This window comes from Anthonomus grandis, unplaced genomic scaffold (genome assembly GCF_022605725.1).
Source record: "Anthonomus grandis grandis unplaced genomic scaffold, icAntGran1.3 ctg00000699.1, whole genome shotgun sequence".
NCBI lineage: Eukaryota > Metazoa > Arthropoda > Insecta > Coleoptera > Curculionidae > Anthonomus > Anthonomus grandis.
Genome location: NW_026088576.1, coordinates 19,487 through 35,812, shown reverse-complemented (window position 1 = coordinate 35,812; position 16,326 = coordinate 19,487). Strand labels below are relative to the sequence as shown.

General features: G+C 32.9%; 2 protein-coding genes across 2 annotated transcripts; one reads left to right on the top strand and one right to left on the bottom strand.

Annotated features, from left to right (window-relative positions):
* Positions 1 to 4,747: 4,747 nt before the first annotated feature.
* LOC126749758 (uncharacterized) lies at positions 4,748 to 6,033 on the bottom strand. The gene is made up of 4 exons (XM_050459453.1): positions 5,813 to 6,033; positions 5,382 to 5,668; positions 5,158 to 5,330; positions 4,748 to 5,098 (listed from the first exon to the last, which is right to left on the bottom strand). Exons 1-4 carry the CDS (start codon positions 5,948 to 5,950, stop codon positions 4,803 to 4,805), a joined length of 894 nt encoding a protein of 297 aa, XP_050315410.1. The 5' UTR covers positions 5,951 to 6,033; the 3' UTR covers positions 4,748 to 4,802.
* Positions 6,034 to 6,788: 755 nt separating this feature from the next.
* Positions 6,789 to 14,143, top strand: LOC126749759 (serpin B8-like). The gene is made up of 3 exons (XM_050459454.1): positions 6,789 to 6,929; positions 12,816 to 13,086; positions 13,838 to 14,143. The coding sequence occupies exons 1-3, from the start codon at positions 6,926 to 6,928 to the stop codon at positions 14,085 to 14,087; spliced, it is 525 nt and encodes a 174-aa protein (XP_050315411.1). The 5' UTR covers positions 6,789 to 6,925; the 3' UTR covers positions 14,088 to 14,143.
* The last annotated feature ends 2,183 nt before the right edge of the window (positions 14,144 to 16,326 follow it).

The following is a 16,326-nucleotide window of genomic DNA, read 5'->3' as shown; positions in this document are numbered from 1 at the left end:
ACACATCTCGTGAGAGTAAGGGTCCTTATATAGACCATTATCGTTTTCTTGGAACCTTTAATTAAAATAATTGGAAACCTTTATGTACACCTTATTTCTTACTCACCTATTTAGTTCATTCGAAGGATATTTTGGTCTTTTTCTTCTATATTTCTCCTCGTCTAGGTCTTCATTTGAATACGGTTGATAGCTACTCAGATGGACTATGGGACATGTGCTCATTATGGGATTTCGACCGATATAGTTGTCGATGTATGTATGATTGATTTTTTCGACTACGAACCATATACCCAGCATCTACAACAAAAAAAGTGTATGTATATACAATGAAAGAAAGATATCATAATATATGATAGCTGAGGTTAGCGACATAATGGTAAAAACGTTTAGATCAGGAAAAATTGAGTCTTTACTTGATTTACACCTTGAAATGTGATTTTTCAATTTTCCTGTCAATATTTTTGCAAAAAATTGAATTTTTTTTAAAAGAGTTTTACTTAAAGAAAAAACGTTCTTTTCCGAATAGTTTAATACCAAAACGATTTTTGTGCCTCAAAAACTTTTTGGGTTAGAGACGATTTTGTCCCGCAAGATCCTAGATTCACTGAATTTGAGGTTTTTGAAACGCATATTGCCTTATCAAAATTTGTATCTATTAGGGGACATTTTTGGTCATAACTTGGGAACTAATTAAGAGTTCGTCACAATTCTTTCAGATTCCTATAAAGGGATTCCTGAGGATCGATTTTAATGTAGAAACATGCGTCTGAGATAAAAATTGGGGTCGTTAGAGCTGTTTTTGTTAGGGCCTATTTTTACGCTTATTTTTATACTAAATGTTAACTTTTCCGACCCATATTTCTGCAAAAAATTATTTATTTTTAAAAGAGTATCACATAAAGGAAAATGCATTTTTTTTCAAATAGTTTAATACCAAAACGAGTTCTGTGCCTCAAAAACTTTTTGAGTTAGACACGATTTTGTCCCACACGATCCAAAAGTCACTGAATTTTTGATCATAACTTGGGAACTAATTAAGAGTTCGTTAGAATTCTTTCAGATTCCTATAAAGCGATTCCTCAGGATCGATTTTATGGTAGAAACGTGCTTCTGGAGCAAAAATTGAGGTAGTTAACGCTCTGTTTTATTATGGCCTATTTATGCACTTACTTTTATACTAAATGTTCACTTTTCCTGTCCATATTTTTGCAAAAAATTATTAATTTTTAAAAGAGGTTCAATTAAAGGAAAATGCATTTTTTTTTCAAATAGTTTAATGCCAAAAGGAATTCTGTGCCTTAAAAACTTTTTGAGTTAGAGACGATTTTGTCCCGCAAGATCCTAAAGTCGCTGAATTTGAGGTTTTTGAAACGCATATTGCCTTATCAAGATTTGTATCCATTAGGGGACATTTTTGGTCATAACTTGGGAACTAATTAAAATATCTTCACAATTCTTTCAGATTCCTATAAAGCGATTCCTCAGGATCGATTTCATGGTAGAAACGTGCTTCTGGAGCAAAAATTGAGGTAGTTAACGCTCTGTTTTATTATGGCCTATTTATGCACTTACTTTTATACTAAATGTTCACTTTTCCGACCTATATTTTTGCAAAAAAAAAATTTTTTTTTAAGAGTTTCACTTAAGGAAAATGCATTTTTTTCTAATAGTTTAATACCAAAACGATTTTTGTGCCTCAAAAACTGTTTGAGTTAGAGACGGTTTAGTCCTGCAAGATCCTAAAGTCGCTGAATTTGAGGTTTTTGAAACGCATATTGCCTTATAAAAATTTGTATCTATTAGGGGACATTTTTGGTCATAACTTGGGAACTAATTAAGATTTCGTTATAATTCTTTTAGATTCGTATAAAGGGATTCCTGAGGATCGATTTGAGTGTAGAAACTTGCTCCTGAAGCAAACATTGGAGTAGTTAAAGCTCTTTTGGTTAGAGCCTATTTTTCCACTTATTTTTATACTAAATGTTCACTTTTCCGGTCCATACTTCTGCAAAAAATTATTTATTTTTAAAAGAGTTTCACTTAAAGGAAAATGCATTTTTTTTCAAATAGTTTAATACCAAAAGGAGTTCTGTGCCTCAAAAACTTTTTGAGTTAGAGACAAGTTTGTCCTTCATGAGCCTAAAGTCAGCGAATTTGAGGTTTTTGAAACGCATATTGCCTTATCAAGATTTGTATCCATTAGGGAACATTTTTGCTCATAACTTGGGAACCATTTAAAAGTTCGTCACAATTCTTTCAGATTCCTATAAAGGGATTCCTGAGGATCGATTTCACAGTAGAAACGTGCTCCTGAGGCAAAAATTGAAGTAGTTAAGGCATTTCTTGTTTAGGACCTATTTTTTCGCTTATTTTTATACTAAATGTTCACTTTTTCGGTCCATATTTTTGCAAAAAAATATTTATTTTTAAAAGAGTGTCACATAAAGGAAAATGCATTTTTTTCCAATAGTTTAATACCAAAACGATTTTTGTGCCTCAAAAACTTTTTGAGTTAGAGACGGTTTATTCCTGCAAGATCCTAAAGTCGCTGAATTTGAGGTTTTTAAAACGCATATAAAGATGCCTTATAAGAATTTGTATCTATTAGGGGATATTTTTGGTCATAACTTGGGAACTAATTAAAATTCCGTCATAATTCTTTTAGATTCGTATAAAGGGATTCCTGAGGATTGATTTGAGTGTAACAACTTGCTCCTGAAGCAATTATTGGAGTAGTTAAAGCTCTTTTGGTTAGGGCTTATTTTTGCACTTATTTTTATACTAAATGTTCACTTTTCCGGTCCATACTTCTGCAAAAAATTATTTATTTTTAAAAGAGTTTCACTTAAAGGAAAATGCATTTTTTTTCAAATAGTTTAATACCAAAAGGAGTTCTGTGCCTCAAAAACTTTTTGAGTTAGAGACAAGTTTGTCGTTCATGAGCCTAAAGTCAGCGAATTTGAGGTTTTTGAAACGCATATTGCCTTATCAAGATTTGTATCGATTAGGGAACATTTTTGCTCATAACTTGGGAACCATTTAAAAGTTCGTCACAATTCTTTCAGATTCCTACAAAGGGATTCCTGAGGATCGATTTTAGGATAGAAACGTACTCCTGAGGTAAAAATTGAAGTAGTTAAGGCATTTTTTGCTTAGTACCTATTTTTTCGCTTATTTTTCTACTAAATGTTCGCTTTTCCGCTTCATATTTCACAAAAAAAATTATTTGTGTTTAAAAGAGTTACACTTAAAGGAAAATGCATTTTTTTTCAAATAGTTTAATACCAAAACGATTTTTGTGCCTCAAAAACTTTTTGAGTTAGAGACGATTTTGTCCCACAAGATCCTAAATTCACTGAATTTGAGGATTTTGAAACGCATATTGCCTTATCAAGATTTGTATCCATTAGGGAACATTTTTGCTCATAACTTGGGAACCATTTAAAAGTTCGTCACAATTCTTTCAGATTCCTATAAAGGGATTCCTGAGGATCGATTTCACAGTAGAAACGTGCTCCTGAGGCAAAAATTGAAGTAGTTAAGGCATTTCTTGTTTAGGACCTATTTTTTCGCTTATTTTTATACTAAATGTTCACTTTTTCGGTCCATATTTTTGCAAAAAAATATTTATTTTTAAAAGAGTGTCACATAAAGGAAAATGCATTTTTTTCCAATAGTTTAATACCAAAACGATTTTTGTGCCTCAAAAACTTTTTGAGTTAGAGACGGTTTATTCCTGCAAGATCCTAAAGTCGCTGAATTTGAGGTTTTTGAAACGCATATTGCCTTATCAAGATTTGTATCGATTAGGGGACATTTTTGGTCATAACTTGGGAACTAATTAGGAGTTTGTCACAATTCTTTCAGAGTCCTATAAAGGGATTCCTGAGGATCGATTTTAGGGTAGAAACGTGCTTCTTAGACAAAAATTGAGGTAGCTAACGCTCTTTTGGTTAGGGCCTATTTTTACGCTTATTTTTATACTAAATGTTCACTTTTCCGACCCATATTTTTGCAAAAAAAATATTTGTTTTTAAAAGAGTTTCACTTAAAGGAAAATGCATTTTTTTCAAATAGTTTAATACCAAAACGATTTTTGTACCTCAAAAACTTTTTAAGTTAGAGACGGTTTAGTCCTGTAAGATCCTAAAGTCCCTGAATTTGAGGTTTTTGAAATGCATATTGCCTTGTCAAGATTTGTATCCATAAGGGGACATTTTTGGTCATAACTGGGGAACTAATTAAAATATCGTCACAATTTTTTCAGATTCCTATAAAGCGATTCCTGAGGATCGATTTCATGGTAGAAATGTGCTTTTGAGGCAAAAATTGGGGTTGTTAGAGCTCTTTTGGTTAGGGCCTATTTTTGCGCATATTCTTATCATAAATGTTCGCTTTCCCTGGCCATATTTTCGCACAGGATTGATTTTTTTTTTTAAACAGTTTCTCTTAAAGAAAACGCATTGTTTCCCGATAGTTTCATGCCAAAAATATATGAAACGTAATTTCATTGTGCTCGTTAATGAATCTTTCATATAAAATGGGATTTCATATGAAAAACTAGGTAAAACCAAAATTTTGTAACTTTCAACCGCATTTTTACTCTTCAGGTACGCCTTGAAATGTCACTTTTCTTATGTAGTCTAATTCACTAAATACGTTATTTCATTAATGACGCTTGTGTCAAAAAAACCCCAAAACAAAACAAACTTCTATCAAAAAAACGCATATAAAAAAAAACCAAAAACTTTCAAAACAAGTCCTATATTTCTTCCTAAGAACAATAAAAAAAAATAAACAATTTACAACTTAATTAAGTAAAAAACGAAAACCAAACATCCTAACCCCCAATTGAAACTACCGACTATCGTTCCGCTGCACGTTTTTTCCACGTAATTCGTCCTCAAGGCTTGACTTATAAGCATGCGGTGTACCCCACTAACGTCCTGCGATGACAAAAAGTTCTCCCTGGATAGCACCAGGGAATACAGTTGTTTCACTTCCTTTAAATGCTTGCAAACCGTTAGCACCATGTGACTGCCCACTACTTTTAATACTTGCATGTTACCGATAAAGTGCTGAAGATTATCTGGAACACCTTTGAAAGAATCAGATGGGTTAAATATTGTATCAAATTATCCTGTTAGTTAGTTTTACCATATTCTGGTCCGGAAATGATCCAATAACTGGGTTCGCTGCTGTTATACCTGACGTGATGGATGACGGTGTCTCTACCATCGCTTAGATAAAGGTTCAGATATTTAGTTCCGTAGAGTTGTGCATATACGTTTTGCATGGCTCTTCTACGTTCGTAATCGTACGTTGTTCGTCTAAAATAATTGTTTACAAATAAGATGAATAACTGCAAAACGACATATTACCTATCAAAATCATCCAGTTGTCTATTATAATCTTGCTGACTGGTAAAAGTGGAATCCCGATTAGTCGGGTTGGATCTCAAATTTATATTTTCAGGTTCCTGTTGTGGCAACCTATGAGGATATTGGGCTCCATAAGTCGTATCGTAGTTTTTGTAAATCGGGTTGTAAGTGGTCGATTCGACGTTATCGCGTGAAATATGAAGCACCGGACAAGTGGTCAGGTTGAGACGGTAATCCCGGTCTTCCATGTGAATTATTTTCTCTATGACGTACCATATGCCTTCCAGCTGGAACAGAAACAAGTTGCTAGCACTCGTACACCTTTGCACTCACTCACTCACTGTATAAAATGACTATTTTCCGTTCATTAACGATTTGTATGACTTAAATAAAAATATATTATGTAATAAAAAAAAAAGTGTTTTATTTACTTGCGAATCGTCTATGACCTGCTGCCGATGAAACTTCTTGCAAAAATAGTTGGAGCTTGAGAAATCGTTGACGGCCGAACACTGTTGATATCCATAAAAAAGCACAATAAGGGCCAAACCAAAGAACGACGGTAACATTGTAACACTTTTTTTATATGTAGAACTTAACACTTTCCCGACTACACTTCACTACTAAAGGAACTGACTAATTTTGAATATTAATATTCGAGAGGATTAAGTGGTTTTTGTTTTTCTCAGTGGGACGGAGGTATTACGTGTCTTGTTAGTGCTTAATTTAAGTCAATTTGATCTAATTAGCTTGTGGAAGATAGACATAATGTAAATTATTATTATTACATTTTTTCATAAACCTAAAGAGTATTTGGTTAATGTATTTCTTATGTGTGGGCGCAAGTCCAATCGTCCTGCAGCAGAATAACGGCACTTTGGACTAGTTTAAGGATTTTTCAATTTTAATATATAATATAATGGTTGTATAGTTCCAGGCAGTTGATGCAATCAGTCCATGACCAAGTTACTTTTCGTTTTCCTCAAAAAGACATTACATTTTCTGGAGCAGAAAGTTCCATGACTCCATGGGATTAAATTCTGGAAACAGTCGACCTCCATTTGACGAAGAAGTGGGAAGCATCTCCAGGAATAACAACATTGCAACAACTTAAATATTCCCATTGTGAATAACAATAAGATGTTTATTAGCTACCAACAGTTACAGGTGTAAAATTCAGGGTTCAGAAAAATCTATGTAAACATCCTAATTGCCGATTAGTATTAGGCCACTGGTGTTATCTAAGCAAGGGTCAACAAATTGGCATTCTAAACTGTGTATTTTTTTTCTTATATAAAAATCAGTCATAGTTGCTCGAGCTGATAAGAGCTCCCTCATAACACACAATAATAAGAGTTACCTACTAACCGCCAACGATCAACATTGAAGAATTTTTATCACCCATTATATTATTTTTTTTTGTTTTACGATTTTTATACAAGTATATAATGGAGTGCACTTTTGGATTTCGGTTAGTCTAAAGAGCGTGTAGTTATCGATTATTATAAATAATTCGGGCGTTTCTTTTGATAAGAGTTTATAACATGGGTAAGTTAATAATATGAATTATGAATATACCTAAAGAGAATCTTGCTACATTTAAGAAAGCTCTTCTATGCTACCTACACCGACTTTGCAAAGGCTTTTAACAGGGTGAAATTGAAAGTTCTTCAAGGCAAATAAAGATGAAAGAATCAAATCATTGTGTAATATCTAGAGTTCCTTAAAGGTCCCACGGATGTGCTTCCCTTTTATTCATATTATTTATTTTATCAATGATCTTCTCTGAAATTGTTGAACGACGATTGCAAATGCATTGGGCCTCCGAGGGTGAAATATAATATGAGTTAACTTAAAGGCATCATTTAAGATATTTTAATCTCTTTTACGTTTATGGTAATTTTGTTGATAGAGCGAAAATCAACTACCAGTCGCTTGGCGCCGTCTCCTTTATTTATCAAAAATGCGGGGCTTGCATATAGTGAGTTGCTTTCATGATTTTTGCATTTAACACTTCCTTAATCTTAATTCATACTGTACAAAACTATCATACCAAGTTTTGGCAGTTTCTACAAGCTTATTTAATGCTTGATACACAATAAAATTATTTGACCACTTATACATTTTTGCATTGTACTCTATTATATTAATCCACTCCGAAACTTCCATAATATTCGGGTCAAATACTGGAATAACTCCCGTATAATATTACTTGTGGAAGTGGATTGCAGATTACTGAGTTCTGGTACATAACAAAGGTTTTTATGACTTACAGTTTTTTCGGTAGCGCTTTTTGATGATCACCAACACAATTGTCTTCATCACTACTACCACTGGAATCTTTGGATCGAGATTTATCCTTTTTAGAAATAGGAGGCGTGTAAGAATGCTTCTTACTCTTTTTATGCACTTTTGGCATTTTGCACACACCCACACAAAGATATCCGACAGTTCAACCACTTCTGATGTAGTCAGGGTAAAACCGAATATTAATAATACTCTTAATTTTGACAAAACACTTATTTATTATTACAAAATGCGGACTGCAACTACATAAGCGAAATGCATAAGTGCGTTATTAAATTCCGTGCCTGCAAAGGCGATTTCTACCTGATTAGAGATGGGAAGTACGATTCACTTTAATGAAAACGAAATAATAAAGAAAATTTGGAAGAAACGCTATGTAATTCCTTATACCTATAGCATAAATGTAAAAAATAAATGTTTTATTCTTAATAATAATATAATAAATTAACATTAATGTAATAAAATACGAAAACGAAAGTAACTACATAATACTAAAGAAAATGAAAATAACATAAAAATGGATTCATAAATTTACGTTTAAAAAAACAATTTGATTTACTTTTTCACCTTTTAGTCTGTTTCGTCGATCAGTAATGATTGTCCGGATGTCCCTTGGAACGGATGTCCCAACAACGCACAGTTTTCTCATGGCTAGGTCGTAGAGACGTGGATAAACAGATTTGCGTTCTTCCATATGAGTGGGTCTGCGGTTCTCAATAAAAGTGGTTCCTGCATATATTTTTCAACTTTAATGAGACTGGAAACTTTTGGGTTACTACCACTAATCAGTTTTGATCGAAATCTTCCCATATTTTAGATGATGGTTTAGGTTCCTCGGCACAAGTTTCATTGGGTTCTATATTTGTATTTATATCTTTCGTTTCTTTGGGCAAGTTTGTAATATAACGCTTTATATTCTCTTTTGTAGCCTCAAAACAGGTTCTGCTGGTAAATCCATGATTTTTGAATCTAGGATCCAGAAAAGTAGCTTCAGAAAAAACTTTGTTTTGTTCTATATTGCTAAATCTCTTATTAAGGGATACTAACAGCGACTGGCCCAAACGACGAACTAATTCTGGTTAATCCGGATTGCTGTTTAAATAGTTTGCACAATACTTTTTTAGACCGGTACTGAGCAAAATTATTTTGGAGCTCTAACTTTCTTTTCACTACTAATCTCTTCTGTGACATCTTTGAAGACACCCAAAAGGTCACAACACTTCTCTAAAACAGTGTACTCTTCGTTGTTCAAATTTGCTAAAGTTGGATAGTGTAAAATTTGGGTATTTTTAAAATTAAACTTACGTGAGTATTGACAATGCAATTCATTCAGCGAGCTCCACCATGTATACAGCAAGAGATTGAGAATACCATGAAACAAAAATATTTACGATTTACTGTACTGACCCATCTAATGAAGGTTAAGTTTAGTCACCGGGGAACCTCGGTCCCCTTAATTCAGTCATGCCAACAACCATCAATATAGTTACTTTATGTTTGCTAATAATTTATATATACAGTGCTTTTCATGGACTCGGTGGACTCCGTTTTGACCTGTCTAAAAGTAACAGCCAAAAAAATACACTGTTGCGATTTTATTAACGTTTTTAATAATAATATACAAATAATTTATAATTTTTGAATTTTGGATTTAAAAATTGTCCATGTAATAAATATTAAAAGTACTTAATAAAACTTTTTAAATGAGGTAACACAAGATTTTTATTTAATGCATTTATTCAAGATGGCGCTTATGTGTTATTTTGACATTTAGAACTGTCGTTTTTATGTCAAAATAAAATAGTGACGCATTTATTTTCGTACACTGATTTTTACCTATTCAAAAATCATAAAAATGTAAAACATTAAAATAAAAAAAAATATTTTTTTATTAGGCCGCCATTTTGAAACGAGTTAAGATATGGGTCTAATATTTTAGGGTTAATAAGTACTCATTGAGACCTTTAAAATGAGGTACCACCCCCCTTTCTATTTAAAATTTTTTCTCAAGATGTCGCCCAGTCGCCATCTTGGAATTTACAACTACCTAGTTTACAGTGAAAAATAGTATCTATAGACCAATTTACTTATGCCAAGTTTCAAAAATTTTTTTTGACCCGTTCAAAAAATAAATGGGGGGGGGGGGACTTCAAAGAAAAGCACTGTATATATGTATCTTCTTTCTTCGACGACTAGCTAGTGTCCCCTAAAATAGTTAAGGCTACCCCAGACGCTCCACTGCCGCTAAGCAGTAAGCATCTTAACACTCGGAAACTAAGATAACATATACCGAGATCTTAGAATCCAAATGTGTCAATCGAGAAGACAAGTGAGGGCCCTCTATAACTCACAAGACAAACTCAAAGGAACTGCGCGCTCAGAGGGCATCCCTGTCTATTGCTACACAATCGACCACAACCTGGTAATACCTCGCTAAACAGCGACAAACTCTGGTATACCATAAAACTCTAGCCATGGACTTATAACAACAATATAAAATATTACTCACATGTCGACATGATTAACTTGTGCACAAAACAACCACAACCATTCTAATATCCACCTAGTAGACAAACACCACCACACCTGGTCAACTATGACCACTCTATATACATGGCTCTTTACAAGCCGAAATACTAGCACTCACTGCCTCTTTTACTTTTTCTGGGTCTCTCTCAATCTCTGCTTATATTATTTAAATTTAGGGTATAGATTTTAATGGATATAAGATAATTCTCGGGCGATTGAGACACTTTTAAACGAATACAGGGTATTTATAAAATTTACGTTCATTAAATATATTAAATTACTTTAGGATATTTTACAATAGTTAATGGCAATTGTTGAAATTAAAGATTCTCTAGTCTCCAAAATCCTCTTAAACATATCATATGTTGAGTTTCATCTGGTAATTACATCCTGTTTGAGATTTAATACTGAATTTCCCATTTGTTCCTGCATTGATTTTAGGAGAGCAGTTGCCTTTGGACTTCTTTTGAAAAATTCTTCTTCACTTTGGTTTGGATTTCCTTTACTTCTTCCATTGCAGTTTGAACCATCAAATTTAGTGCGTGAGCGAACAGGATGTCTGTCTTATGGCGGCAATTATATTGGCAGCATTGTCAGTAGTAACTGCTTCAATTTTTTCAAAAATTTTCCATTTTCGAGCTATTGTTTGAAGCTCGCTTGCCACATTGTCTGCTGTATGACTATCAGAATAATTGTAGCATTCTAACAGAAATGTTACATTTTTATGATCCTCATTTATTCCATGAGCTGTTACCGAAACATAATTTTCGTTTGCCACCGATGTCCAGCTATCTGTGGTCCAACAAATAGCGTTGGATGATTTAAGGTTATGAACCACTTCTTCTTTTTTTATATTATGCATTTGCGGTATAACAACTGTGGAAACAGTTTTTCTTGAAGGCATCTGGTAACTTGGATTCAATGCTGTTATGATTTTTTTTAAATTTTGACTTTCCACTATTTGAAACGGCAGATAATCTTTCACAATTGTTCTCACTAATAACTCGTTAAACTCATTTGTTTTTTTAGTGCTAATTGGCTTGGGAAAATATTGTGTTACTTTTGAATTCTCTTTTTTTTATTTGCACTCAACGGGTTTTTTGTAATTGTAGCTGTTGATGTTGATGAACCTTCATTTATTTCATACAAAACTGTTGAAGTTGTCTTCTCAGTAGGAGTAGGGCTTGGAATTGAAGACCGGGCATTGTTTATTTTACATACATCTCTTCTGGAACTTTCTTCGTTGTATGCATGTATATGCTTACTTTTAAGATGCCTTGTAAGCGTATTAGTAAAACCTCCTTTAATTGACAACATTTGGGAACAAAAATTACATTTCGCAGATTTTCTTTCAACAACTTCCTTGAAATAAGACCATACCGAACTTTCTCGTTTTGTGTTATTGGGTACACCACTCATTACTCCCTTTATTTTGGGCACTGACCACTACTAAAATCTAAAATAGATACGTATTTTTTTAATTAAATACACTAAATACAGGCAGGTCACGCTACGATTATGTCTGTATCTGTAACACGATTATCACGGTACTAAAACCAAAACTAAACAAGGAATATTATTCTTTATCGATGTGTCATCACACATCACATAATCACATGACCTAACTACCAAAAAACTAATAAAAAACAACCCATACCACCTAGCTAAACAAAAAAGAAAGGCTTAAGGCACAAAAGGGCAATAAAATAAAATACCTAAGGGCCATAAATCAAATTTGTTTGTGTGTCTATCCGAGATCCGAGGATCCGACGCGAGTGACGCGATATCGTCGCTCGCGCTGGTTCCGTCGGACGTCGTACAATTGTACGGCTCACATTGTACGGCACAATTTGGTGTACTGTACGATGTGTGCTAGTACAACCAATTGTACTGGTTTTGCCCATCACTATACCTGACTCGCTATAAACAAAAATGAGTATCAAATATCTTATGAAGTAGTTAGTCTCTTTTTTATTAGTTGCTGGAAATATTTATGGTGGCGGACCACAAAATGAGTTCATTATCTATCATCATAAGTTGAATGTTTTAGCAATGAAAAACCAGCAAAAATGTTGATTAATTCCTTCCCACCTTTTGAATAGGAAATAAAACCTTATATTTTAATTGGGAAATAGGAATAATCAAAATTCTAATTAATAAACTCGATAAGGCAATGTGATACAAAAAGTTATCGGTTTTCATAAATTATTTTACCTTTGTATTTTTACTAATTGTTTTTTATTTATAGTTAAATACATTAAAAAAAATTGAATGGTTTCTTTTTTTTATTAGTATTGTTAAACTTATGAGTTTATTAGTTATTGTTCAAGCTAATTACCTACTGATGGCTGATATTTTAATTATTTAATTTAAAAGTAATTAATTTCGATCTGAATTTTCAATCGTTTTGAAACTACTGCAAGGACTTAAATTCTACTACAAAACAAAGCTTAACGGTATGCTGTATCTTTTTGGTATGATATATAACCCCCAACTTCCAAATTCAATCATTTTAAAAATATTTAATTAAATTTATTAGACGTGGAAGATTTATGCTATAGAATTTTGGATCTCACAAACTAATAATGTTCTTTTCAGGTCTTTTACTCCTCCTTCGTTTACTTTTGACAATTATAACTCCGAACCTGGTGAGCACGGCCCTTCGAGATTTACTGCAAGGTAACAGCGATTTCACTCAGAAATTACAGAGCGTTTTGGCCGCAGACGCGAAGCCTCAGGAAAACATCTTTTTGTCCCCAATTAGTGCAAATGCCGTCCTTTCTTTGAATTACCAGGGTGCCAGAGGTGCTTCCAGTGCCGAATTCGCTCAGGTTCTGAATATTAAGGTTCAAGCTAACGCTGCCAACGGGTCAGTTTAATAACATTTCATTTATTTTAAGATAGGAAGCCTTAGAAAAGAACTGAAGTTTTATGAAGTTTACTTTAGTGTTTAATGCATTTAAGTTTATATCACACTAAAATAATAGTAATAGTAAATACAAAAGAAAACATTTACTTTATTAAGCTTAGGTTTTTGTACTTTTGCAACATTGCCTCTGTTTTCTAACTTTTATTACTTCCAAGACATGATATTAAGGTGTCATTTGGAAATAAGTTAAGGAACTCTATTCATTCAATAAATAATAAAGAGTAATAGGTCTAATATAGTTCCTTGAATGCCAAAATTATTTTGTTTCTGCGTTGAAACAGTATTTCGAAATCATCAGTCTTGGATAGATGTTTGGCCTTTCACATAAATTATGTATTAAGAATTTCGATATTTTACTTTTTCCTGTAAGAAATGTCATTATTTTTTCAATAACCTTTATAGAAATTGTAAAAAAATTCCTTACAGGCAACTTGAAACGTCGGCAAATTTAAATTATGTACTTTCTTTATTCGCGAGACCCATTATTAAAAACGCATTTTATTTTTAATAATTTTAAAGCCAACAGCAGTCTTTTCTTCTGCGTGAATATTAAATATGTATAAGGTTATTTAATCCATGGTGTTTTATGAGTCCAAATTAGTAATACCCCTTCTCCTAGTCTTTAGTAACAAATGACCCTCATTAAAATCTTACAGTATCTTATAATAAATGTTTGTTTTCATGTATGTAGACAAAGCGATCAACAGCAAAACGCCAAAATTGGAGAAATTAAGAACAAAGACACCGCCGATAAAGCTCTTGCCGTTGTAGGTCAAGATTGCTGTGTAGGATACGACGGTAGACTATATACGGTAGAGAATTCACCGTGCACCACCGCTGACGAAAACGGCTGTCAACCCACGGGCGAGTATATTCCACCAGCGGCGGACATTAGCAGGAAAATAGGATATCCACCTGACACCCTCGCTTCCCTTAATTGAGGCGGAATTGGACGTTAATCATACGAATTTGTTGTAAATAGATAATTTAACGTTAATTGTGCTTTTTTATTAAATCAATAGTATGCCAATTTGAGGTACCTGTAAATTCTTTGTACATATTTCTTATCTAAATTTTAATACGAGTTTCATTCGTGTTTTTAGTTTAATCCTACTTAAAGTCACCTTTTTGAATCAAGCTTGACTTAATCAGATTTTTATTGCATAATTTTAAAAAATTATTTATTTTCCTATCATATGTAATAATTTTATTACTCTTACAAAGAGAAAATTGTATTCTTTGGAATGTTTTTAAACTTCCATTGAAAAAATCATGAAAATCTATGCATTGGCACCTTCTCTATCCAAGAAATACGATGTCCTTTTTTCTTGGATAGGGAACCCATTAAAATTTGCTTTTGAACTTATTTAATGGATCAACAGTAGGTGAATGTACTGAGAGACACAATTTATTTTTAATGTTATAATAAATGAAAGAAAAATGAACGATTGTATTTTCCCAGAAATCCTGGGCGTATTCTCTTTTTTTGGCCAGAAAACATGCATGCGCTTGGTGTATTTTCACCATTATAATTATTGCTTGCTCACACCATACCGTATCGCTTAATGACTTCAAATGCTTAAAAAAAATTACACATATTTTTTAAGCATGAACATTTTTAGTAAAGTCCATAAAAGTAAGATTAAAAATATATCATAAGTGATATTCAATGAAAAGCACTTTACTCTGTACTGGACTGAAAGACTTTTTAAATTATCTTTAGTGGTTGTGAAGTTATACTAAGAAATGTATATCAAATTGTTTTTCCTCAAAAGTTCAAATTGGCTGATTTACAAAAATGCCTTTGCTTTCAAAACTATTTGAGGTACAAAAATTGTAAATACCTTAAAATGTAAACCTTGAACAACCACATCTTTAAGTGAGGCTCTTATAAAAAAATCACAAATAATTTCGAAAATATCTGAAAAAAATTGGAACTTTGCAAAAAAGAAACAGACATGCAAGGTCACTTTAGCTGAGTGAATTTTTTAGGTATAAAATTTTAGAGCTTTGTATGTCAAATGCATCAACAGATATTGCTCTTAAATGGACTGAAAGATTAGATATTAATTTCTCCATTACCCAAATCAATTACGTTCAGGTCAACGAGTCGCAGAAGCAAAAAGTCGGAAATTATCACCAGCTCCCCATATAAGGACCAACTAATTGAAAAAAAAGAGAAAAAAAACCGAAACCCATAGTCAAACCAGACATGGGCGATAACCTACCACCACCACAAGAGCTTTCGGAAGAGAGTTTAAAAAGAAAATGCGCTGTGAACCTCAGACAGGCAAAGAAGACGCCGAAAAATGGAAAAGCTGTTTTGAAGAAGCCAAAATCACCGCCTCATAAGAAAATGTGGAGCTGTCCAGGGTGCAACGAAACATTTAAAGAACCTGTTACAGAAGACTGGATTGAGTGCATATTGTGTGCTGAATGGTGGCATGAAAAATGCAGTGCCTACGAGAGTTCTGGATCTTATATATGTGACCTATGTTCATAAAATTGCGTGCGTACTCTTAAAAAGCGGGTTTATAAGAGTGCGCAAAATCACTTTTTTTTAAGTTTCATTTTTTCTGTTGAAGTACTGATGTTTAGTTTTGCGAATTATACCTTATTTTGTTATTTAAGTATCAACAGTCATAAATAAAAAAATATATATTTTCAACGCAATTCGTTTGGGTTTTTTACCTGATTAAACCTTAAGTGCGCACTCTTGAAGCACTCTACCCTACACATAGGCAAATAAAACAAACTGTAGATCATTAGGAACATATTCAGCAACTAATTATAATTAACATAAAAAATTTCTCAAAGAGAGTTTTCTTATTATACGAGTGTTTCTACTGCCTTGTCTAGTTGAAAAAATAAATAAAATATATAGGGGTTCCTAGAGTAACTCCTGGTCCTATAAAGTGCATTTTCTCGAAAACTAATACACCTAGAAAAATAAAACAAACTGTAGACGATTAGGAAATTATTCAGCTACAAATTTTATTAAAGATAAAAAAAGTTTTCAAAAAGAGTTTACCTATTATCCAAGTTTTTGAGTAGCCTAGTCTAGTTAAAAATAAAATAAAATATATAGGGGTTCCTAGAGCTATTCCTGGTTCTAAAAAATTCATTTTCTGTAAAACCAACACACTTAGCAAAATAAAACAAACTGTAGATGATTAGGAA

Bases quoted from the DNA above. Each gene is read 5' to 3' on its own strand.
- LOC126749758 (XM_050459453.1), bottom strand. From the start codon at position 5,950: ATGTTACCGTCGTTCTTTGGTTTGGCCCTTATTGTGCTTTTTTATGGA. The intron at 5,669-5,812 runs GTAAATAAAACA...TTTCTGTTCCAG, and splicing joins AGGTCATAGACGATTCGCAA to CTGGAAGGCATATGGTACGT. The intron at 5,331-5,381 runs GTAATATGTCGT...CAATTATTTTAG, and splicing joins CAACTGGATGATTTTGATAG to ACGAACAACGTACGATTACG.
- LOC126749759 (XM_050459454.1), top strand. The intron at 13,087-13,837 runs GTCAGTTTAATA...TCATGTATGTAG, and splicing joins CAAGCTAACGCTGCCAACGG to ACAAAGCGATCAACAGCAAA.